Raw genomic sequence first — 27,366 nt, forward strand, 5'->3', positions numbered from 1 at the left:
GGACCAGAGATTGTTTTTTTGCAACCTTAATGATGCCTAAGTCTTTAGTATGAGCATTATGTTTTGAGTGGAGTTAAAACATGGATGATGTTTTTCTGTATGTTTCATTTCTAAAAGTATGTGTAACTTAGAGAATGGCTCAATTTGTCATTATAGATACCTTTTAAAATTTCATACTAATTTCCTTCATTTAGTACAGACTGTTTGCTATCTGAGTAAAGCTTAGAACTCACTAGTTACTCCAAGGTGATAATGAAGATAATTGGTACTAGTGTAAAGTGGTTACAGATGAGAACTACTACCAGAGGAAAATGTAATTGATGGTGGTGAGTTTTTTTATTTTTAAAACTTTGTCAATCTCTCTTAATAAGTTAAATATGAAATTTAAAATAAAACTGCTGAATCTGACCAAATTCATATTTTTCCCCATATTACAGATTATTCATGTTAAAGTCACTGATATTAAATAGCCAGTGTATTTTTATTTTTTAGTAAATTAGGAGTTTTGTCTTAGGAGAACTGCTAGTTATCAAGTCTTGTTTATTTCGATCATACAAAAATTACTCAAATCCATACTGTAGAACTTTAAAGAAATTAATACTGGATTCAGCCAAGGCAGAAATACCAAGACACAAGGGGGCACTGTTTTACCATAATCTGATTGAATTTAACAGCTTTTTGTTTACTGTGAATGTCGCCAAATTCTGTGTTCTTTGTAGTTATCATGAAAATTTAAATACTGTATGTTTTTCTAAAGCTGTAATACTTAAACCGCCTAAGCTTTCCGAGTTCACAAATCAGATGTGCTCTTAGCAAAATTCAGGAACTTTTCATCTTATTTGGCATGAGTTTGGGAAGACTGGATGATTTGAAGATTAGAGATTGTGTAACACATTTAGATGTTAGTGTTTAGGTCTGTGGTAAGGGGGAAATCACTGTAAAAACAATTCAGTTGCTTTGGAGAAATATAGTGCCTCTGTTCTGCAGAAAAGAGTTGGGATAAAGATTGAACTGTTAAGAGCTGCAGCTGCATTTGCCATCAAATACCAAGTTGGTGCTGATGAATGTTTTGTTTTTATTGTCATGGAAACTTGGAGCCAGAGAATGGATATTCTATTCATCTGGGAAAATAGTGGTTCCTTGCATAAAACATAAGGACCTTCCAAAGCAGTTCCTAAAATAGATATACGCTGAATATAATTCAAAAAAGTTGAGGAAGTAAATGTGGAATAAATGCAGTAATTTCTGGATCACTTCTATTCTCAGTACTAAGAATATAACTGTATATTCAGTTATTAAGCTATTTGCTGCTAGAAAGTTGAATTCTAGTGAGCATATTTGTTTAACATCAATATTATAGTTACCCAATCCTTAAGGAGCTGTCTTTGTAGTTCTTCCTTGATCTTAAGATATATACTAGGAACTCTAAATTTATATCCTATTAAACAATTGCTTATAATCCCTGAATTTTTATTTTCATCCATGCTACTTATCTGTTACAGTCTTCCATTCCGAACATTTTAAAGCATTCTGTATTGGGGGGTGGGGGGAGCTTTACCCAAAATAAACTCTTACTGAAACACAGAGATGATTGTATGGTCTGGGGAGGGGGAAAAAAGAAAATATAAAAAATTTTAAAACATGAAGATTTAAGTAAATCCTTATATATATTTTATAAAGTCATGAATGGGAAGAGACATTACAGGAATAAAAAATGCAAAGGAGGGGCGCCTGGGTGGCTCAGTCGTTAAGCGCCTGCCTTCGGCTCAGGTCATGATCCCAGGGTCCTGGGATCGAGCCCCGCATCGGGCTCCCTGCTCGGCGGGCAGCCTGCTTCTCCCTCTCCCACTCCCCCTGCTTGTGTTCCCTCTCTCGCTGTGTCTCTCTCTGTCAAATAAATAAAAACAAAAATATTTAAAAAAAAAAAAAAAAAAAAAAATGCAAAGGAATTTGGGTTCAGTTATAGCAAATGTGGTATAGCAAAATACAAACATGGAAATGATAGTAAATATAAAATGGCACTACAAATTAAGATAGAATTTCTAAAGTTTATAAAGAAAAGGGAAAAATTGTGAGTTATGGTTTTACTAAAGGTTACCCAGCTAAGCTATATCTTGAAGGGAAACAAGACAAGTTTTTATGACTTCATAAAACATGAGAGAGAAGAAAGGGTTAGAGTGGACCGTTTTAGATAGGATAGTTAGAGAAGGCTTCTCTGAGGAAGTAACATTTGAGCAGAGACCTGAATGCTCTGACATAAGAACTTTTTGTGTAGAGAAGCTAGCAAGCCTGGCAGCCTTCAGTGGGACTAAACTTGGAATGTTTAAAGAAAATAATAAAATTACAAGTTTATGAAAGTTGAAGAAAACAACAGTGTTCTAATAGACTTTTAAAGCAACACAATTAACTAGAACATGACTAGTTTTCTCATATGGGACAGGTCCAAGATTAGAGCCTAAACCAAAGTTTAGGTTGCCAGGATATAGGAATCTCTCAGAGGAAGAATAGGATTATTTCAAAATAAAGATTATAAGTGTGAGTTTTACTGTTATTTAATACTGTTTTTCAGAATATTTTAATGAAATAATTGGTTTTTTATTGAATATGCTCTGATGTAGGCAAAAAGTAATTCAGGGAAAAAATGTGTCAAAAATACTGTAAATGTGATTTAGTTTACAGAAAAAATACTCTTAAGCAAGAGTATTAGGAGAATATAGTTTAGTAACTCTAAGAATATAGTTTAGTAACTCTAAGAGAATATAGTTTAGTAACAGCAATTTTCACAAATACTTTTAATGTTATATGGTATCTAGAATATATATTAAATATGAATGTGTGTGTGTGTGTTTATCATGTCATATACAACAGGACCCAGGAATTGAAGACTTGTACAATAAAAATACCTGATACAATATGCCAAAAAAAAGTAGAGGAGAAACAGCAAACTGGACATTGTATTCCATAACTGAAGTGATGAGAAAGAACTGGAAAATTGCCAACTTTTTAACCTTTTAGAAATAACAGTGTGTGTAGTTAGTGCAGGAGATCATATTCCTAGAGCAGCTTGTTCCAAATTCAAATATGTCAGCAAACTTAGTGGGATTCAAAGTATTTTAGAAATAAAACCTCAGAGGTTACAAATAAGGTTACAATGTCATAAAAACAAAAATGGTTTAACAAAGTTTTTAGGTTTTCCAGGATTCTGTCAAACCCAATTTCTGTTATGGTAAAGTTTAGCAGAACAAGATGTATTTAATGTAGGAGACTCCAATATGTAAAGAGAATAACAAATTTGGAATCTGTTTTGTTATCTTCTACCATATGCATTCTTCTCAGCAGTTTAATAATAGGAAAGTCTGACTATTTATTGGAGTCAAGTTTTGTTGTGTTCTAACTTTCTGATCTGTAAAAATGGGTTTGCTAGAGAAAGACTAGAATACCTTTTTTTTCCTTTTTTGTGGGGCAGAGCTGGTGGAAGAATTTCCAAGAGGTGTAAAAAGTTGAGGAATTTTCATAGTAGTCCTGATTAAACCATTAGTTCTCAGGCATTGGACAATAGGTGGTACATGAAAGAAGGGAAATAAACGAGGTGAATCCCACAATTCTCCAACTTGCTGCCAGGCCACAGCAATGGGGAGTGGAAATCAACAGAATCCAACAGTCTTACTGGGTTGAGGAGATAAAGAACAGAATTCAGAGAAGCCACAGTGAGTCAAATTTGCAAGGCAAAAAGAAGGGAATGTAGAGAAAGAGCTCAAGATTTGCAGAGGAGTTTCAAGTCCTTGGCTAAATACTGATCTGTATATGCTTGAGAGGAAACTTAATTTGAGACTGGGAATCACTTGAAAGGAAAATGCTGAACAATTCCTGAAACTCACACAAAGCTAGGAATAGTTCTCCTTCCAGCCAACGAAAGTGGAAAGATTTCATAATAAATGGCATTGTGTAGAGTCCTCAGAAGGGTATTGTGTTGGTGAGGCTACTTTAGCTCTGGGCTGAAGGCTGTTCTGAACCTGCCTTAATAAAGCTTAAAGACAACCCTGGAAGAGGATCAAATTTGATTCCAAGTAACTTAACTGCTTACCACAACAAAGTCCAACATTCTTTAAAGGAATGCAACAAAATCTAGCACCCAAAAAATGTGAACTTCCTAATGTCAGATTACTAAACATGAAAAGCAGCAGGAAACTATATTCTGTAACCGAGAGTAAAATTCATCAGTAGAAACAATAGAGCAGGAAATTACAGATGATGGAATTAGCCAACAAAGGTATTAAAATGGTCATTACAAATATACTCCATAGCTCAGAAATGCAGAGGAAAATACGAACATGGAAATTGGAATTACAAGAGATGAAAAATGCAATACCTGAAATGAAAAATACACTGGATGGGATTAACAGAAGATTATTCACCACAGAAGACAAAATCAGTGAATTTGCAGACATGGAAACAAACTATTCTAAATGAAGATCACAGGACATCTAGCTAAAGCTACAAAAAAATACCATTTCCACCATTTCCATAATGATGAGAAAAAAGAAAAAGTCTGAAAGCTACAAAATTCTTTTTTGAATCCATCAGAGAACTGAAATTGCAAGGCAATCATGTGACCTGAATTCCAAGGAGAAGTGACTGTGTCACCTCCATGGGAGAATAAGGTGTCATACCAGTCACAACACAAGCAGGTAAGAAGAATCACTTAAAATTTTAAAGTTAAATGGAAGGCCAATTTTGGACTAGCAGCATATCAGTTTGAAAGAGCTAGGGGAAGCTAACAAAAGAATAGTCCAAAGGGATTTCACACTTACCTCAAACTTTTCCCCTCAAACCTGTACTGAGTACTCACAAGGATTTGGGGGTAGAGCAGGAGACTAAAGAGAATTCCTGTTGATGCTGCAGGCATGCAGTTTCTAATCAGCTGTCACTGTGGGAACAGCAGTAAAGCATGCCAACATCCCTGGACCCTAGGTACTGAAAGACCTAAGCTTCTTTAGGAGAGGCAGCAAAGCCTTTTGCCCAAAGGACACAAGCTAAGACACATTGATTAGGGGAGGTGAGGAAACTCATCTTAGACTTAAGATCTTAATGCTGATACCAAGTACAGGTCTCCTGCCAGTCAGACAGGGGCGAAAACTCCAACTCAAGGTCATCTAGATGTAGAGTTGAGTTTCACTCTTATAGGGAGGAAGGGATAAAGGATAGGAAAGCGACAGCCGTCTACCACTGGGGGAGGGGCAAGAGCATGGGGAGATACCCACTCTGCGGCACAGGTTTATAGGGTCTATTGAAAGCTGAGGATGAAATACTAACACTAAAAAAAGTCCTACTACACCCCAATCATATACTAAGCACTAGGCAAAAGCAGCCTATCATTAAAAGGAGTTGAAGCCTCTGGTCAACTGAAGGTAACCACAGCAACAACAATGACACTCAGCTAGACTCCTGATTAGTTTGATTCATCATTCCACAGCAAAGGCCTTATACAAGGAGAGGCATGCTCATTTCCAGGCCTAAACAGTCTCTACTCTTCTACACATAGTAGTTTTGCACTCAATCAAAATTATGAGATTTGTAAATATGCAAGGGGAAAAAAAGGTCAAGAGGCAAAATAATCAACAGAACAAGACTGAAAGGTGACTCACATTGGAACTATCAGAAAAGGATTTTAAAGTAACTCTGGTTAACACATTAAAGGATCTAGTGGAAAAGGTGGACAAAATGTACAAATAGATGGGGGAATTTTTAACAGATAAATGGAAGTAATAAGTTTAGTTGAAATGCTAGAATTAAAAGGCATAGTAAAGATGAAGAATTCCTTCAGGATCATCAGTAAACAACACAGTTGCAGAAGAAATCAGTAAATTTGAGTATAGGTCACTATAAACCAACTGAGACACAAAGAGTGATAAAAAAGACAGTTACGGGACAATATCGTGTAGTCTAATATATGTGTGATTAAAGTCTCAGATGTAGAGGGAAAGAGAAAAATTAATAGATCCAGGATTTTAATAACAAAATATACACACATGACTAGACTTATATTTTCAAAGTGCTGAAAACCAACAATAAAGAGAAAATCTCGTATACAAATAGCAATAAAAATAAACCATAGCAGACATCTCCTTAAAAACTTTGCAAGGGGCGCCTGGGTGGCTCAGTCAGTTAAATACCTGACTTTGGCTCAGGTCGTGATCCCAGTGTCCTGGGATAGATCCCTGCGTCAGAATCCTTGCTCATCAGGGAGTCAGCTTCTCCCGCTCACTTGGCTCCCCCTCCCCCCCGCTATGCTTGCTCTCTCACTCTCTCTGAAATAATTAAATAAAATCTAAAAAAAAAAAGACTTTGCAAGCAAAGAGGCACCTGGCTGGCTCAGTCAGAAGAACATGTGACTCTTGATCTTGGGGGTCATGAGTTCAAGCCCCATGTTGGGTGTGGAGATTACTTAAAAAAAAAAAAAAAAAAAACTGTCAACCCAGAATTATATATTCATTGAAAAAAAATTTTTTAATGCGGGCAGAGACTTTTTCAGATACACAGAAAGCTGAGAGAACATCCCCAGCAGACTTGAGGCACAGTAACTATTAAATAGAATTCTTTAAATCGAATTCTTTAGGCGGAGGGAATGTGACACTAGACAGAAACTTGGATCTACATCAGGACTCAGCAGATTTTTTTCTGTAATGGCCCAGAAGCTTTGTAGTTCAGATAATCTCTGTCACAACTACTCAACCCCACCATTATAGCCCCAAAGCAGCCATAGATGATATATAAACAAGTGGGTGTGCCTTGTGTTTCAGTAAAACTTTATTTACAAAAACAGGAAACAGACCAGCTTAGGTTCATGGGTCATAGTATGCCAACTGCTCATCTATAAAAAGAAATGAGAGTTTCAGATAATGTAAAAATGAAACTATAAAAGACACATTATCTCGTTTTGTTTTGTTTTTAAGATTTTTATTTCTTTGAGAGCAAACACGCAAGAGAGAGAGCACAAGCGAGGGGGGGGACAGAGGGAGAGGGAGAAGCATGCTCACTGCTGAGCAGGGAGCCCCAAGTGGGGCTCAGTCCCAGGACCCCGAGATCATGACCTGAGCCAAAGGTAGATGCTTAACCAACTGAGCCACCCAGGCACCCCATGTTTCCTCATTTTTAATCACACTATAAAATAAATTTATAAACAAAAATAGTAACACTGTGTGTGGGGTACATAAATATATGAAAGTAAAATGTGTGACAACATTAACCCAAAGGATGGAGGGAGGGTATTTGAAGTATACTGTTGAAAGATTCTTACACTGTTACATAATTACTTAAAGGTAGATCCTGTTAATTAAAGGTAAATTTTGTAAATTGAGGGCAAACACTAATAAATAAAAGCCAGTAGGGGAGACTAAATGGAATACTCAATCCAAAAGCAGTCTGAAAAGGAAATAAAGAACAGATGAGACAAATAGAAAACATCTAACAAATGGTAGATCCAACCATATCAATAATTGCATTAAATGTAATAGTCAAAATGAAGCACACAGGGTAACAAGAGACTGAAAAAAAAAATAGCCTTTTACCTTTTATTCTCTATTTTCCAGTGGTGTGTACTTACAGATTCTTCCCCAGATGAAGCATTTATTATTTTTTTATTTTTTTAAAAGATACTATTTTTAGGGGAGCCTGGGTGGCTCAGTCAGGTAAGCGTCTGCCTTCAGCTCAGGTCATGATCTCCGCGACCTGAGATCAAGCCCAGCATCAGGCTCTCTGCTCAGCAGGGAGTCTGTTTCTCCCTCTGCCCCTCCCCCCTAACTCATGCTTGCACTCTCTGTCTCACTGTCTCTCTCACTGAAATAAATAAAATCTTAAAAAAAAAAAAAAAGATTTTAAGTACTCTCTACACATAATGTGGGGCTCAAACTCACAACCCTCAGATTCAAGAGTCATACGCTTCACTTACTAAGCCTGCCAGGCACCCCCATAGATGAAAATATTTAAATAGTGAACATCACAACATCTATTTACACAGTGTAACACCTTCTTTTTATCTAATAAAGATGGTCTGCTCCTAGTTCCCCCATGAGCTTTAGACAACAACCAAGCTATATTGAACCCAGTGGCTTAGAACCATCAGACCCAGGGCGCCTGGGTGGCTCATTCGTTAAGTGTCAGCCTTCGGCTCAGGTCATGGTCCCAGGGTCCTGGGATCGAGCCCCACATCGGGCTCCCTGCTCCGCGGAAGGCCTGCTTCTCTCTCTCCCACTCCCTCTGCTTGTGTTCCCTCTCTCGCTGTGTCTCTCTCTGTCAAATAAATAATATCTTCAAAAAAAAAAGCAAAACAACCATCAGACCCAAAGTAGCCTGTGGGAAAAAAGGAATAGGCAGGTTAAGAATCCTAACACCCAAGCCTATCTATTCTGTTCCCTCTCTATTACAGAATCTATAATTCTGTTAAAATTCATTTTAGATTGTCTTTTATACCTTCATTTCTCTTCAGATCCCTTACCCACCTTTTCCAAGTCATGCATGCTTTCTTTGGTAAATCTTTCTCTTTATTTGAATTGGGAACAGAAACTTGTTTGTGGCTAAGTCTACAAGTAGTGCTAGAGATAGACCCACTATTAATGCTAAGGGAAGAGGGAGGCCATCAACCTTTAATGAAATTTAATGAAATGGAAGGTATAAAGAATTCTAAAACCTTGGGGAGTATCCAAAGGTTTCCTTTAAATTATTTCCCTGGAATCTACTTTCTTTTTTTCCTCTATTTAAGCCTTTTTCATCAAACACTGATATTCAAGATGCACATATATGGATTTTCTGATCAATATATTTCATTTAAGGGGCGCCTGGTTGGTTCAGTTGGTTAAGCGTCTGCCTTCAGCTCAGGTCATGATCTCTGGGTCCTGGGATCGAGCCCTGTATCGGGCTACCTGCTCAGCGGGAAATCTGCTTCTCCCTCTCCCCCTGCTTCTCTCTCTCAAATAAAATATTTTAAAAATGTATATTTCCCTTAAAAGTAATAACTAATATCTAATTAGTCCTTGTGTTTTTCATTTTTTTCTAAGCATTTTATATGTCAGCACATTTTATCCTCACAAAAAACCAGTGAGATGAAACTGTTATTATCCCATTCCACAGTTGAAGCAACTAAGGGACACTGAGGTCAGGTAATAATCTTAGTAAGAAGCAGAGCGGAATTTAAACCCAGTTTGTCTACATCCAGAATCTCTGTTCATAATCACTTCCCCATGCCTCCTCCCTAATTTTATTATTACAAATATTCTTCTTTTCCTCTTTTATTCTTTAGTTTCTTCATTCCTCCCTTCCACAAATACTTTACACAGATATTTTACACAAATATTTTACACTATGATTTAAACTGATTTGTATAGTCATTTATAATGAGTTGGTATGTAAATAGATTATTTTGAGTTATGCATGACTCACAAATGAATTTTGAATTATAACCCATTGAGCACTCAAGGGTAGCCTTTACCTATTTTTCAGATTGCAACGGTAGGATGGCAGTAAATTGCATGCAATACTGGAGGCCACACAATGAAAACTGAATGTCTCATATTTTACCCCCAGAGTACCTATTTTGTAGCAAGAATCTTATTTAAATCTTAGAACACAGAGGGGATTTAAGACTCTCTTTTGGGCATTCTCCATCTGTTTCAACAAAATAGAATAGTCTCCTTTCATTTGCTCTGTATTTGTATATTTTCTATGGTGTACAAAGTATACTTTCTGCATTATTATATAGGTGAAGGATGTTGAGCCCCAGTGAGAAACTTTACTAACATTTAGAGTTTTTCTTAATATGACTAGAATGAAATCTTGGTAACTAAGTATACTGACTTTAATTTGCCATATTCAACATACCATATTAAATATTTCAAAATGTATTAAGCAAATATATGATGAAATGCTTATACACTTCATTTTTATGACTGTACATCATTATTCCAAAAGTCCCTATATCTTTTAAAGTTTTTTTTTTAATTACAGTTAGTTAACATACAGTGTAATATTAGTTTCTGGTGTATAGTATAGTGATTCAAAACTTGCATACATCACCCGGTGCTCATCACAATAAGTGCATTTCTTTAATCCCATCACCTGTTTAACCCATCCCCCCACTGACCTCCCTTCTGGTAACCATCAGTTTGTTCTCTGTAGTTAAGGGTCTGTTTCTTAGTTTGCCTCTTTTTTTTCCCCCCATTTGCTCTTTGGTTTGTTTCTTAAATTCCACATATGAGTGAAATCATATGGTATTTGTCTTTCTCTGACTTACTTCACTTAGCATAATACACTCTAGCTCCATCCACATTGTTGGAAAATGGCAAGATTTCACTCTTTTTGATGGCTGAGTAATACTCCATTGTACATATATACCGTATCTTTATCCATTCATCAGTCAATGGACACTTGGGCCATTTCCATAACTTGGCTATTGCAGATAATGCTGTTATAAAAATCGGGGTGCATGTATCCCTTTGAATTAGTATTTTTGTATTCTTTGGGTAAATACCTGGTAATGCAGTTGCTGGATTGTAGGGTCGTTCTATTTAACTTTTTGAGGAACCTCCATACTGTGGGACAGAGTGACTGCATCAGTTTGCATTCCCACCAACAGTGCAAGAAGGTTCTGCTTTCTCCAGCACCTCTTGTTTTTGTGTTGTTGATTTTAGCCATTCTGCAAAAGTCCTTATATTTTTTAGCTGTTTGTCTTCTTCCTCTTACTATTGGTGGTGCCCAGATTTACATTCTGTCAGAAGCGGGGTGCTTAATTAATAGCAAAAATAGATGGGGATGTCAATTTCATGGGCTATTAAGACAGAAAGAGATCACCCAATCCAAATTTGCTCTACCCCATCCCATTCTCCCGATGAAGAAACTGAGGCCTGGGGAGGTTTAACAACTTACCTGTTTCACACAGCTGCTTCATAGCAGAGACAGGAATAGACCCTCTCACTCTTCCTTCGCATGCTTTTTCATTTCACTACCCTGTTTCTGACCAGATAGTTGGTGAATGGTAGCAGTTCCATTGATTAGTTCCTTTCTTTCTATTCCAGTTATTGCTGTCAGGGGAAACTAGCTAATTAACAATCATTTATTATCTACTATTTTGGAGCACGTTTTCTTATACTGTCTCTGCCTCCATGTGGCTGTATGCCATTGATAGAGGCTTAGAGTAGAATCTGTCCCTGGCATGCAAACAAAACAAGTCTAGAATTCCAGACCAGTGTTCCCTGAACAAGTGGCATCTGCCTTCTGGTCCCCAAGCGCCATAAAGAACAGACTCAGACATTGACCTTGCCTAGTAAGGTAATGATTTAAATTAAACAGCCAAAATACAAAAAGTTGTGAGAAAAATCACAGGAATTAACAATAATGAGCTTAATGTGCTCTTTATCATTGTATGATGCAAGAAATTTCTGAAAGAAGCATCTATACAAGCATTTGGTGGAAACAGTATGCCAGAAGGAAGTGTGTGATTACCAAGACAGTTTGAAAATATGCTCCCCTCTCTTCCCCCTTCCAAATTATTTGTTGATATAACTTTTACCTGATTTTCTTTTTTTCTTTATTTTGGGGCAAAGGGAATAAACTAAGATTAAGGTGTTGAAGATTGCTCAGTTTATTTTAGTCCCTAGAAAGTTATAAAACATCAACTGAATAATTTCAAATCCTTTTTTATTTAAGAATGGGATAAACATTAAGATACAAAAGTTGATTATTTCTAGAGAATATGCATTCACCATATTTTATCCTGAAATGCAACCAAAGATGAAGAGATAATTCCTAGTTCTATAATCTTTTGGCTTGCTGTAAAAATGAAATGTCTTTGTTTCTAAGTTCTAAACAACATGTGGTTAGGGAAGTATGGAGACATTAAGTGAGAAAACACTTAAATTCTGAACCTAAGGAAAAGCAACAGTGCAATATGGATGTAAATATGTGTTCAGGGACAATTTAGAAAATGCAGTTATTAACTAAAAAGTCTCAGAGAAGCACAATTTAGATTTTGACCTACCTGTAATGAATACCTTGTTATATATTCTATATGTGGCAAAATTAAGCCATAAAATGGTCCAGAAAGTTTTGATAAATGACTGAAATTGATCAAAATCTTATTCTGCTCTGTTCATTCATTCCTGTTTTGTACCTACCTACCCACCACACCCCCTCATATTGAATTCTGCATTTTAACGTTCTCCCTGGGCATTCTAATGTCTGAAAGGCAAAGAAACTGTTTTGTACAAACCTCCTCATCCTTGTCTATGTGTTTATATTTAACGTGTGAATCTGATTTTAGGGAGGGAGTGGAGAGCATGAGGAAAAATAGCTGGATTGGTGAATGTTTGCAACCTGGACTATTTCATCTCAGGTTTTAGTCTCAAGAAGTCATTTCTAAAGCCTGTTCAATATAGGTCTGACTGTGTGGTCTTATCAAGGATAATGAGATACTTTATAGCAATTCTGCAGGAATTATTGATTAGGAAGCTGCTTACAGTTCTGATGCCTGTCACAGGAAGTTGGTGCAGGGTTTGGATGGAATAAGTGATGCGATAAAGGCTGGGTTAGAAAAGTGCTTACAACTGGGAACTTGCTAATCGCTGACCTCTATAGGGATCCTCTGGTTTATCACTAATCTCACACACACTTGGCACTTTCCTGTGCTGCTGCCTCATCATTCATAGCTGTGTGAGTAATTTGGCATGTAGTGAACAAGAGGAGGGCATAGAGTCCAGCAGCTGTGCTTGTTGGCACTAGATATTTAAATATCTTCAATGTAGCCAGCAGCGTGCTTGGCACAAATGTTAGCCAATAATACTTAAACAAATTGTTGTGAAGAAAATAGGCAGGCATTTATGTTAAAAACCCTCTCTCTCTCTCTTTTCTCTCCTTTAAAAAAAATCTGTTAGTTTGAGATCCTTTCTGGATTTTTTGTGTGTAAGTTTGAACAGATTGCTACGAAAATGAAGTCAGTAATACTAATAGTTAGCATTGGCCTTGGTTCTTTCAGAAAAGGATTTCCAAGTACTTTATAAGCATTAATTAAACTGTGCAGGCCTGTGTGAGGTACATGCTACTGAGTTGATTTTCCTAAAAGAGTGAGTGGAGGCATTGATGTTAACTGACTTGTAACTTGCCTAGTTCACTCAGTGGAGAGAAGCAACAGCCAAGAGATGAATCCAGGAACCAGAATCCTAGGTCTCTGCTCTGCTACATACCAAATGGCATTACAGATTTCCCTACTTTGTAGGATAGTGTGTTTGTATGTTTCTCCAAGTGGTTAGTGTGATTGAAATTGTATGAAACTTCTGGTAGTGTTCATCCACAAAAAAAAAAGAGGAAAAGATTCTCCATGAGCAAAGACGTTAGGTAAATAATGATTTTTCAAAGATACCTAAGGGGGAGGAAGACAGTCTGCTTATAAAACTGTGATCTTATTTAAATAGATTTGTGCCCAAATATTTAGATTGGCCTATGTAGGGATTTCGTATTGTTCCTCTGAAAACTAAATCTGGAAAAGTTCTCATGATTTATATGTATTAGAATATTTCAGTTTGAAACATAGTAATGTTGATCGAGGTAACTTTTTTGAAACATCGAAGGATTCTTTTTCTAGGTTAAGTCTTTATCTTTAAGAAAAACTAGTCTAGTGCATCACTTAAAATATAACACATGGGGGTTTTTTATGTAAGAGATGATGAATTTGAATTTATGAATGCAGTTCCGTAAGCCTTAAAAAAATGAACATTGAAACGATACTGACTTTCAGACAAATAGGGAAACTATTTGTTCTAATTTGTGCTATTATTCATGAAGTCAACAATACTTCTTGAGTAGTATATATTCATTAAAATTACTAAACTTCAGTTAGTTGTAAATTTTCAGGTATTCACTAGACCACTGCAGAAATAAATGCTGAGCCATCTGTATCTTCTATAATATCTCTGTGTCTGGCCATTTCCTCATGAAAACATTATTTTGAGTTGGTAGGAAAAGAGCACATACAGCCAGGAGAGTATTACGGGGCATGTTTCTACAGCCAGTAGATTGAGATCTACAGGAGATCTTGCAATTTTACTATCATATCTTGTACCTGTTATCAGCTTCCTTCAATCACTCCTTGGTATTAACAGGATTTCTAGTAGGAAGAAGAATACAAGTGGCAGTGGTACCAGCAGTGTAAGTAAAGCATCTCTCACAGTGCCTTACACATAATAGCTAGTCAGCAAATGCAAGTTTCTGTCACCTTGCCCACAGCAGTCTCAAGAGTGAAGGAGAGTGGAAGAGTTCTGGACTGCTGTGCACTATCAGGAGGGTTCAGCAAAGCAGCCTAGGAGTCCTCAAGCCAAAGTTGGTCAACATAGGAATGCCATGTCTCCTGGGAAGAAATGTGCTTTAGTTTCCCCAAGGTACTCTGTCCAAGCGTGTTGGATGCGAGTGGGCCTCAGTGCAGAGGCAATCATTTCAGAGCATGGCAGCAGGAGCCCTCGGTCACTTACATTCCCTGAAGTAGGAGTTTTGCAAGGTGCATTTTCATGGCTCAGCAATTAAATATGTTAAATTGTTTTAAAGATATACACAAAAACAAATCCCTACATTGGCCCCAGCCTCTCAGGATGCTGTTGTGCCCCCTCTGATCTTGTCCAACTTGTTCATTTGACAGATTAGGAAACTGAGATCCAGAAAAACAAGATCAGAATAAATACTTTTCTAATAGTCACTTGAAGTAAGAAAGACATCAACATATGCCCTTTGCAAGAACTGGAAAGAATGGCAGTTACTTGTGAGTGAAACAAGCATAACTGACCATGTTCTATAACTAGAACCAGTCTTTGGAATAGTTGGGTTTTGCTGCCAATCATCTTGGGGATGATTCTATTCCTATTCTATATTTGGGCTCCACCAAATGTGTACATATATGATCTGAATATGGGAACTGTGTCCTAAACCTCCACTGGAAAACAGTGCAGTATAGTATGCCATTAAGAATTTGGGGTCAGGGGGCGCCTGGGTGGCTCAGTCGGTTAAGCGGCTGCCTTCGGCTCAGGTCATGATCCTGGGGTCCTGGAATCGAGTCCCGCATAGGGCACCTTGCTCAGCAGGGAGCCTGCTTCCCTACCTGCCATTCCCCCTGCTTGTGCTTGCTCTCTGTCTCTCTCACTCTCTCTGTGTCAAATAAATAATAAAAAAATCTTAAAAAAAAAAAAAAACTGGGGTCAGATAGCCCTGCATTCTGGTTCTTTTGACTACTTATTAATTCTGTGACCTTGGGCAAATTATTTCTCCTTGTTAATGAAATGGGGACTTAATAGTACCTACCTCAGTGAATTGGAAGAATTTTAAAGCCACCATTGGCTTTCATCTGGATTATTTTAGTAGTGTTCTAATTCATTTGGATTATTTCAGTAGTCTGGTAGTCTTCTAATTGGTCTACCTGCTTCCGCACTTGTTCTCCTGTAATTTATTTTCACAAGCAGCCATGATGATACTTTTTAGACATAGAGCATCTTTTCAGTAAATAATACTGAAGTCAGTTGGGTATCTGTGGAAAAAATGTACCTTGACCCCTCTCCCCCCAGCCACCAACCTACACAAAAATCAAATTCAGGTTTAAATGTGAAAGACAAACAGTAAAGCTTTCAGAAGAAAACATGGAAAAATAGATTTGTAACTTTGAAATAGGCAGAGATTTTTTTTTAAACAGTACACACAACAAAAAATGGACAAATTAGCCAATATTAAAATGAAGAATTTCTGTTTATCAAAAGACACTATTAAGAGAGTGAAAAGGCAACCTACAGAAAATATTTACATAGAGACAATAAAAGGTCTTGTATCAAAAATACATAGAGAACTCCACAAATCAACAAGTAAATGACAGTCCAAAAGTAAAAAAGTGGGCAAAATACTTGAATGGCCATTTCATTGTAAAATACCCAGCTGTCCAATAAACACGAACTCACTGTGATTTACTAGTGGGAACTTGGTTGCCAAAATGTCTGTTCAGTTTCCCACTGCATTAATAAATAAATCCACAACAAAAGAGCTAATTGTTCCACAAATCTCCTTACTAATAAGAATACCAGGAAGATCATATAATTTTCTGCACAGGTTTTATTTTACTCTTGGAAATTCTGTTTTCTGAGCGTTCTTTCTCATAACAAGGTAAAAGAATGCATCTCTTTACTTTTATCCTTTGTTCCTAAATCTCTTCACTAAGACCAGACAGTGTATTCTTGATTCCATCTTAGCATGATAGTTGTGCAAGTACAGAGATTGCACTTCTCCCAGATCCTCTCCTCTCTAGGCTAACATCTTGATTCTTTTAGCTGATCTGGTTTCTGGATCCCTCAACATTCAAGGGAAGTTAGATACTAACAGTGACTCAGCCGTGTTCATTTGATATGTATTAAAATTATCTATGTATAGCATTCATATATAATACTTAGTAGAAAACCATAATACGGTAGCCAAAGCTGTTATTTGTCAGACACCTGAGATAAAATAGACTTAGAGACTCATTGTAATTCATGAAAATAGTTCTTGTAAAGAGTAATTTTGAAAGAATTAAAGATAAATGTCTTCTAAATCTCAGACTGAGTATGCATTATATATAAAGAGTAACCAAATTTCTAAGTCCCTCAGAAATAACTAGTTCCTAATAAATGAAAGGTGAAATGAAAATGTATTTACATTTCAAAATCTCATTTGAATAGGTTAAGGATCATTTTAAAAACAAGCTATCAACTTTACATTTCAGAAGAAATTTTTACTCTGTAATGTTTTTAGCTTATGTTAAATTAGTTTTCATTCTCTCTTTGAATATCCTTGTAAAGGAAGAAATTTAGGAATTTTAATAGACACAGGAAAGTGGGTTTAAAAACTTAGTTTTCTTAAATAACAAGTAACCTCCACACAGATAATTAAAATTGTATTTGAAAGCTGAACTTTACTAAAAACAGAGCTAATATTGATCTCTTACTTTGTTCCCTTTCCTACCTCAATAATTGAAAAAAAAAAGTTTCTTACTCTGGTACGGTTGAGTGAAAATAAAACAGACCATGTTGTTTAGCTTTAAGTCTTCATTAGTTGTTGAACGTTTCAGGAAGAGGAATTTGCAAGGTAGAAAGGGCCTATTGAGTATTTCAACCAAGCGACTCCCCCTGCTTGTGTTCCTTCTCTCGCTGTGTTTCTCTCTGTCAAATTAATAAAATCTTAAAAAAATAAAAATAAAATAAAATGTTAATATAGTCTCCCAGTTCTGTCCTGCCGAGTATATGGGACATGATTTGTTTTTAAAGGTGGTATTTTCTTAAAATTGAAGACACGCTAGGGGCGGCTGGGTGGCTCAGTCGGTTAAGCATCCAGCTCTTGGTCTCAGCTCAGGTCTTGATCTGAGTCATGAGTTCAAACTCGCGCTGGGCTTCTACTTTAGAAAAAAAAAAAAAAAGATATGTACTGAGAATGATTTTTAATATCTCATAAACTTGTTTATTTGATGAATAAAGTAATACTTTCAAACCATAAATGTGTGCTGTTCTTTATTTTCCCTCAATAATTTGTCTGCCAGTCCTTCTGATTTGGCATTTCCCTTCAGTCTCTGCCATCTTCTTGGTTCAGCAGGATTTCTGATCCATTTTGATGAGGCACAGGAATAGTGTGTGTGTGTGTCACAATTGTAAAAGTACAATCTTTTCATGGTTTTGTGAGGTTGGATTCCAAGAGTAGAAGGGTAGAGTCCAAAATCCCCACAGATCATCTTGACTCTTATAAGCAGTCTTACTTGTGAAAGATATATCCTTTGAGAGTTACAGGTTTTTTTCCTTTTTATTCCATATGTATATGTTGCAAATTAAAGCTCTTTATGTAGAACATACTGCTTAATGGTGAGACTGTGAGGCATATAGACCACATTAATTAACCTTTTCTCATAAATATGTATTTTTATGTGTTGTCATGACTTCACCTGAAATATGTGCTTCATCACTAATAGCCAGTAAGTGCTTTTTAAGATATATGCTATAATGTCCTAATGGGCTCTAAAATTATACCCCGAGTTATTACAGTATTTTCTAATAACTAGCTTTGTTATTACAAGGATTATTTTGTATATCTAAGGAGTCAGTACGTGCCAAATTTAGAGTAGCAAGATTTTACATCAGTTGGCCACTGTGGCATGTAGACGTCAATGAAAGTAATCAAATATTAGTGTCTGCATTTCCCAAGTTTTTTTAAATTTTATGCACTCTATCAGTAAATAATTTTGAGCATCCCATCTGTGTGTGGAGTTTTAAAAAATTAATAAACTATACATTTTTATATAATCACAAGCTAATACCTCAATGTATAATATGCAATTATGGAGAAGTTCATATAGCCTCAATAATTTTAAATATTTTGGATAACTGGTCAGATTTAATTAGATTGTTACTCTTTTTACCTTGGAATGGAGAAAAAGAGCTCTGCCATTGTCATTGCTTATCTGTGTCTCCATCTTTGATATTAACATCAAACTGTGATGTTTACAGAAATCTTTTTGAGCAACATATATGTTTGTGAGAGACTGTTTATTAAAACCTATATAATACTTGTAAATTTACTTTACTGAACAATATGTGGAAAAGCAAGTAAGAACTTCTGTCATTATCAGCACTGTGGGACATCTACTCTCCCTCTAGAACTGGCTCATACCATTTCTGACATTTAACCATCCAACTTTGGAACTGCAGATAATAGTCCCAAAAGGAATTCTTACACATTTCTGGGAATATAAATTGACATGATGACTTCAGAGAATAGTAAAGCAATACAGAGAAAGTTGAAAGTGTGCATCCTTTAATCCAGCAGTTCCACTTCTCTGTGTCTAAAGAAAGTCTTACGTGTATGTATAACACATGTGTGAGGATACATGTTTCACGATTCTTCCTGATAACAAAAAAACTAGGAACAGTCTATTTCTCAGTAGGGGAATAGATCAACTGTAGTTTTATTTGTATAATGGGACATTTTATAGCAGTATAAATGAATGAACTAGGTGTCTATTATTAACATGTATCTCAAAAGCATAATATTGCATGGAAATGCACATTTCAAAGGGGGTAGGTACTATATAATCCCATCTGTTTAAATGTATTAAACACAAACAGTAATGTATATTGTTTGAGTGCATGAATATATATTAAAAGTTTCAAAACATACATGGGAATCATATATACTAACCTTTTGCTAATGGTTATCGTGTGGTCTGGGGTGAGAATTGAGCTGTATCCACACTTGTAATTTCTGAGAGAGAGAAGAAGAGAAGGAGAAATATTCAGTCTGAAGCAAATATGGGAAAACATTATTCTCCCTACTGAGTAGATCATACTGTTGGCTATATAGATATCTATTCTTTTCCATTCTTTTGAATATTTTTTTGGTTTTTCACAATGGAAAGTATTTAATAAAATACATGCTAGTCTATGAAAGTCAGAATTTGTTAAGATTAGAATGATAGTAAGATTTTTAAATTTTATTTATTGGATTTTATCTTCTTGTTTCTGATTTATTCTCTGTACTTCCAAATCACAATATAATTACTATGAATGGTCTGGAAGTTGAATTGATTGTCAATAAATGAGGATTTTTGTATATAGTTATTTTCTTTGTTTTATAGGGAAAACGTCAGAGAGAGGCTCATTTTCCCTGTACAGCAGAGACACCGGATTACCAGGCTGTCAAGTAAGTTTAATAAATACAAAAGTGAGATCATTTTTAACCCATAAATAAAGGCTTTGATAGAGGAGGTAGAAATTTATCCGATTTCGCCATTATTTGTGCCTTTAATGTGTGACTAAATGTGGTAAGATTTTAGTTACTAAACATATTTTCTTCTCCCTCTGCTTAAAATGGTTTCTCTTCCCCAATTCACCAGACTTGTCTTTATCATCAAAGATTTTCATAACTCAACTCCATTTTAACTGGAAGCAAAGTAACAATTACCTTCCTACCCCTTACCAAAATTCTTATATCATTTCTGAAAATGATTTTTGCATATTTCCTCATAAAAAGAACAGAGCTGCTGATATATTACATGAAGAACATACAATTGCTTTGTGTGGCTTTTCTATCCTGTAATGTTAAACTTACTGATGGTCTAAGTATTTTCATTTCAGTCCTACACTCTAACCAATTCTTTAGGCTTCCAAAAGTCTCTTTGACTTGGAAACATCATTTCAATTCTTCCATATTCCGTAGCATGTTATATTTTTACTAATGGCCATCTTCTCTGCCTTTTCCCCCATATCTTTAGAGAGAATCCTGAACACTCAGTTCACCTCTAGATTCCCATCAGAATCAAGCCAAAAAGAATAGAAAGGAAGAATGTATGCAATTTGTTTTCTGCTGTCTACATGCCTTTCATGAGGTCTGCCCTAATTTTAGACATGGGCATGTGAGCCAATTTTAATTCTCATTCTAACAGTACTACTCCATTTAATATATATCCTGTAATTGTGCCATTCAGAGTCAGAAGACCTAGGTTCAAATCCCATCTTTACAAATTACTGACCAATGGTCCTAAGACAAGTCATTTCCCATCTCTGCATTGATTTCCTCATTTGAAAAATAGAATTAGCAGTTTTGCTTCTACTTTATAGGTCTCTGAAGGTTAAGTTCCATGTACTTGTGAAAGCATTTTACAAAATAAATCCACATTTAATTTTTTTTCCATTCATATAACCTACAAAACAAAAGCTGTTTTGTTTTGGGGTTTGTTTGGTTTTTTTTGCATTATTTATTCAAGTCATTATATTCACAGTATCATTGGAAAAGGTCATTATTATTATTCCATGAAATGCCCCTTATTGAATCTCTTGGAGTTCTCACTTGGCTTTGGGAAACGAGAGAAAATCCTTAGCACAATCCTATCACAGGCCAGTAACTCATAACTCAAGCAGTTCTTTCCTCCTTTATTCTCACCATCCTCTGTACATAGATTGGGAAGTGTGTGCATGTAGGGAGCACACATGGATAAATGCCAGAGCAGAGGATGAGTTGAAACAGTGCCCAGTAGTGGTACTATAATAGGGTAACTTGCAATGATTTTCTTTGGTATGTTAAATCATCCTTGCATTCCTGAGATAAACTTCACAGAAGCTATTTTGAATCCTTAATATTATTTTTAAGAAACCAAAAGGTTTGAGAGCCACTGGTCTAATGTTAACACTATTGCTAAACTTGAGGGGAAAATGATTGTAAGCTCTTAGAAACTACAGCTGCATCTAATATATCAGCTAATGCTTATATTAATGAGTTCCCACTTACATTTTTTATACTCCCTTCGCAAAGGTATTGTTATTTAGTTAGGATCAGTGGTAAGCTCTATTTATATAATTCTCAAGTTTTGAAAAGACAAATCTTAACAGTTTTTCAAAGATTAATATGTGTTTATACCAGATTTAACTCCTTTCTTCTCATGATTTTTGTTTTTTTAATTCCAGTATAATTAACATACAGTGTTACATTAGTTTGGGATGTACAATACTAGATTTAATTCTCATATCAGAAAACATTTATTTTAAACCTAGATACAGGGGTGCCTGGGTGGCTCAGTCGTTAAGCGTCTGCCTTCAGCTCAGGTCGACCGAGCCCCACGTCTGGCTCCTTGCTCAGTGGGAAGCCTGCTTCTCCCTCTCCCAGTTCCCCTGCTTGTGTTCCCTCTCTCGCTGTGTCTCTCTCTGTCAAATAAATAAATAAAATCTTAAAAAAAAAAATAAACCTAGATACATAACACTGTAATAACAGTTGCTACCAATTACTGAGAACTGAGCCGGGCGTTGAATTAAACATGATTACATTTAATCCTTTTAACACCCATTTTTCAGATTGGAAAATGGATGCTCTCCAGAGATATTAAGTAACATGCTCAAGGGCATGCATCTAGCAAGTGGTAAACCTTCTAAACACAGGGTTGATGCTTTTAACTATGTTGTAACTATACCACAGCATAACAGTCTCAGGTTCCTAGTCTATGCCCTTACTACCCTTTCATTTTAATTTCTTTGGTTGAGGAGGGACCTGGGAATTTATGTATATATATATTTTTTGGGGGGGGATTTATATTTTAAACAAGTGCCCCAGATGATGCTAATTCACGTGGACTGGGGATTATACTTTGAGAAACCCAGTGCTTCTCTATATGTCAAATGTAAGCATCTACAGAGTATAAAAAAGGAAGAAACTGTAAGATCACTGTTTAACAATTGTGTATAACATTTTGGAGAGATCAGGCAGGCCTTTGGAAAAGAGAAACAACATTACCGGGATGTATTAAATGTAAAATAACAATATTGCTATATACAAGAAATGTAAAGGTATTCAAGTGAGGGAAAGATTTATTTGTAAAGAATTCACAAAACCAATGCCTGAGCCCCAAAGAGGAAGCCCAAAATTCAGCACAGAGGAGAGATTTTACTGCAGCAAAGACAAATGGCATCAGTGAAGATAGGAGGGCTCTTAAAACAAGTAAAAGAATTCCTCACTGTGAAAGGAACAATGGCCTTGCTATTTATTATTGTTACTTAGCTCTCACTATGCTGCAGTTGCTAGACAAAATTATAATGGATGGCACCAGCTGGTTTGAAGCCTAAATAGTAAACTCAGGATATTCAAGAGTTAAAAAAGATGTATCACTCTTATTCAAAGAAAAACCTGTATTCCGAACAGTATTTGTTAGCAGGGGTCAGAGAAGACAATACACTAAAACAAAAATTGGCTGCCATTTTGTCTTACTTATTCACAAGTGACATAAAAATCTTAACCACACAATGATAATAGAACGAAATGTAAACAGTGACTGCAAAATTATATCCAAACACCACTTTGAAACCATTTTTCTTCAACATAATTCCCAAAGGAACATTAACTCTCCTATTAACGTACATAAAATGCTGCTGACATTCTACAAAATTCAGTCTAATTTAATAATGCCTGATGGGCCTTGCTTCATGTTAAGATGATGTAATAATATGTTGCTAAATGAGTCTCCTCATATTACTTATGTGGCAATCCCATAACTGATGAGCCATTAAAAGGAAACTGGTGTAGTGGTATTACTGGAAACACTGATGGATCATTCTGCAATTGAATTTTTTTAATTGATTCAACAGAGAACATAGAAGCCAACATCTTTATTAACTATAGGTATAATACTTCACCATGATGTGAAAAATCCTTTTATCATTACAACAGTTTTTCACTGATACCTGTTAAACAAGTATATATTCAAATAGTTTATATAAGTTTTTCTCCAAGTGTTCAAACCCAGAAGAGTCAGGGTCTTGGTTTTTTTTCAGAGATTTAAGTTTCATCAGCATTCAGATATTATATGCTTTAGAAAATGACAACTTTAAACTCAGGTGGCAGTTAGTTATTTGGAAATTTACCCATACCATTTGCTTCTTAACCATCCTCTTTTCCCATTATAGCCAGTCTCACTATATACAGACATTTGATAATGATAAAATTATAAAAGAGTCAATACATCAGGAATATATAACAATGATAAGTGATATATAATGATAACAACTTTAGGTATATAACCTACGAGCTTTAAAATAAATGGAGCAAATATTGATAGAATTAAAGAGAGAAGTAAATACGAAATTATAGTTAAATGTTTGAATACCTCTCTTAACAACTGACAAAATAACTAGACAAAAAATTTAGTTCATTTACTATCAACTACCTTGACCTCATTGATATTTATAAAACTGTCTCCAACAAATGAAGAATATACATTCATTTTGAGGGTATATGTTCTATTCAACAGGATTGAATCATGTGCTAATCCCTAAAACTAGTGTCAATAAATTGAAAAGGTTTGAAATCATACAGCATATTGTCTGACCACAAGAGAATTAAATTAGAAGTTAGATACTTAGGAAAACACCAATATTTGAAAAATAAACAACACATGTGTAAAATAATCTGTGGTTTTAAAAAATTTTTAATTTTAAAAAATTAGGGAATTCTGAGTTATAGTGAAATATATAACAAAATTTGTTGGTGCAGCTAAAACAGTGCCTAGAAGAAAAGGTATAGCTTTAAATGCTTGTATTAAAAAAAAAGATCTGAAGGGGGTGCCTGGGTGGCTCAGATGGTTGGGCGTCTGCCTTCGGCTCAGGTCATGACCCCAAGGTTCTGGGATCGAGCCCCGCATCGGGCTCCTGCTCAGCAGGAGACCTGCTTCTCCCTCTCCTACTCCCCCTGCTTGTGTTCCCTCTCTCGCTGTGTATCTCTCTGTCAAATGAATAAATAAAATCTTTAAAAAAAAAAAAAAAAGATCTGAAGTATACAACCTGAGGTTTTGCCCTAAGAAGCTAGAAAATGAAGCACAAAATCAATAGAACGGGGGGGGGGGGAATAATACAAATAGCAAAAATCAATGTAATACTACAAAATTAATAGAAAAACTAACAAAACCAGGATTTGGTTATTTAAAAAGATCCATAAAAGTAATAACTTCTAGGTAGACTGATTAAGACAAAGTGGGAGAGGGAAGAAAGGGAAAGAACACAATTTACCAATATCTGGAATAGAAGAGAGGTTATCATTGTAAACCATATATACATGAAAAAGATAATAAAGAAATATTGTGAATAACTTAATTCAGTAAATTTGACAACTTAGGTGAAATAAAATTCTTGAGAAATACTTACCAAAAGGGACAAGATAAAACAAAGTCTGAATAGCTGTGCATCTATTAGTGAAAATAAATTCATTTTAAAAACCCACAAAGAGTGATGACCACTGGGGATGTATGGAGTTGTTGAATCACTATATTGTACACCTGAAATTAACATAACACTGTGTGTTAACTATACTGGAATTAAAATAAGAAAGAAAGGTGGGGGGGAGTAAAAGTTGTTTGTGAGAGAAAACCCACAAAGAAAGCTTGAGGGTCATGGCTTCATGGGTGAATTCTTTGAAATGCTCAGGGAAAAAAATACCAATCTTATACAAACTATTTTAGAAAATAGAGAAGGAGGAAACACTTTATAGCTCATTTTATGAGGTGAGCAATAAAACTGCACATGTAAGTTTGGCTGAACATTTGAAAATCAGTCGGTTTAGTTCAGCACATTAACAGAAGTAAGGAGAAATACAATATGATCGTTTCCATAGATGTAGAAAAGGTATTCAACAAAAATGAAATATTTATGATAAAACCTCACAACAAACTAACCATAGAAAGCAGCTTCCTCAGTTTGCTAAAAGACATACATGAAAGATCTATAACTAACAGCATATTTAATGGTGAAAGACTAATTGCCCCCCAATATTAGGAACAAGGTAAGAATTTCCGTTCTTATCACTTGAATTTTATGTGCCAGTGTAATAAGGCAAGAAAAAAAGACACCATTTGGAAAGGAATAAATTAAGCTGAATTTGCAGATGACATGTTTGTGCACATGGGAAATCCAAATGAATCGTCATGAAAACTTTTAAAACTAATAAACCTTTAGCTTTGTCACAGGATATAAAGTCAATCCAAAAATTAATTGTATTTCTACACACCAGCAATGAACAATTAGAAAATGAAATTAACAAAAAAGTACTATTTATGGTTACATCAAAAAGCATAAAACACTGAGGTATACACTTAATAAAAGATTTAAGACTTCAACAATGAAAACTGTAAAATATTGCAGGGAAAAATCAAAGAGGATCTAAATAAATAGATACGCCATATTCCTGAATTGAAAGACTCAGTATCATTTAGATGTCAGTTCTGTTAGGCTGCAGATTTAATGTAGGCCCAATCAGAATTCTAGTAGGCTTTTTTTTAGACATTAACAAGATTATTTCATCCAGCTAGCTAACAGGTACATGAAAAGATGCTCAACACCTCTCATCATCAGGGAAATACAAATCAAAACCACTATGAGATACCACCTCACACCTGTCAGAATAGCTAAAATTAATGACATAAGAAACAACAGGTGTTGGCGAGGATGCAGAGAAAGGGGAACCCTCTTACATTGTTGGTAGGAATGCAAACTGGTGCAGCCACTCTGGAGAACAGTATGGAGGTTCCTCAAAAAGTTAAAAATAGAACTACCCTATGATTCAGCACTCCTGGGTATTTACCCAAAGGATACAAAATACACATTCAAAGTGGTATACACCCTGATGTTTATAGCAGCATTATCAACAATAGCCAAACTATGGAGAGAGCCCAAATGTCCATCAACTGATGAGTGGATAAAGAAGAAGTGGTGTATATATATACAATGGAATATTACTCAGCCATCAAAAGAATGAAATCTTGCCATTTGCAATGACGTGGGTGGAGTTAGACTGTATTATGCTAAGTGAAATAAGTCAGAGAAAGGCAAATACCATGTGATTTCACTCATGTGGAATTCAGGAAAGAAAATATGAACATATGGGAAGGGGAGTAAAAACGAGAGAGGGAAACAAACCATAAGAAACTCTTAATGATAGAGAACAAACCTGAGGGTTGATGGAGGGAGGTGGGTGGGAGGATGGGCTAGATGGGGGATGGGTATTAAGGAGGGCACTTGTTATGAAGAGTACTGGGTGTTTTATGTAAGTGATGAACCACTGAATTATACTCCTGAAACCAATATTGCACTGTGTGTTAACTGAAATTTAAATAAAAATTTGGGGGGGGGAATTAATTAAAATAAAAATGAAAGTTCATTGGAAAAGGCATAGGATTAAGAAGTGCCAAAACAATCCAAAAAGAAAGGAGAAAGGATTTACTTTATACCTGATTTCAAGACTTACTATAAAACAGTACCAATCAAGACAGTATAAAGATTGACATCATGAACAGAATAGAGTCCAGAAAGGGATCCACACCTATAAGCTAAAATGATGTTTGATAACAGCACCCTAGCAACTCAGTGAGAAAAAAAAACATCTCTTTAACATACGGTGCTAGAACAACTGAATTATCAGTATGAAAATAAAAGAATTTAAACCCTTACCTTATACCATATACAAAACAAATTTGAGCTAGATCATGGACTTAAATATGAAAGCTAAAGTAATAAAGCTGCTGGGGAAAAAATAGATGAATATCTTTGCCACTTACAGGTAAACAAATTTCATAGGGAACACATAATAAAAACATCAAATATGGAAGAAAAACTGATGAATTGAACTTAATCAAAATTAAAGGGGCTCCTGGGTGGCTGATTCGGTTAAGTGTCTGCCTTCAGCTCAAGTCATGATCCCAGAATCCTGGGACCTCTCTCTCTCTCTCTCAAATAAATCTTTTTTAAAAAAATTAAAAATTTGGGATTATTAAGAAAATGAAAAGAGAAGCCACAGATTGGGAGAAGG

At 35.6% G+C, this 27,366-nt stretch overlaps 1 protein-coding gene across 3 annotated transcripts in view; it reads left to right on the top strand.

The window, feature by feature from the left end:
* The window catches only part of TCF12 (transcription factor 12), a 377,690-nt gene that overhangs the window by 241,861 nt on the left and 108,463 nt on the right, over nt 1-27,366 (top strand). For all 3 annotated transcript variants that reach the window (XM_021693892.1, XM_021693887.2, XM_021693891.2), the window contains one exon: nt 19,667-19,731. In XM_021693892.1, the coding sequence (XP_021549567.1) occupies nt 19,667-19,731 (65 nt within the window). The remainder of the gene's footprint in view (nt 1-19,666; nt 19,732-27,366) is intronic.

This window comes from Neomonachus schauinslandi, chromosome 9, assembly GCF_002201575.2.
Source record: "Neomonachus schauinslandi chromosome 9, ASM220157v2, whole genome shotgun sequence".
Taxonomy (NCBI): Eukaryota; Metazoa; Chordata; class Mammalia; order Carnivora; family Phocidae; genus Neomonachus; species Neomonachus schauinslandi.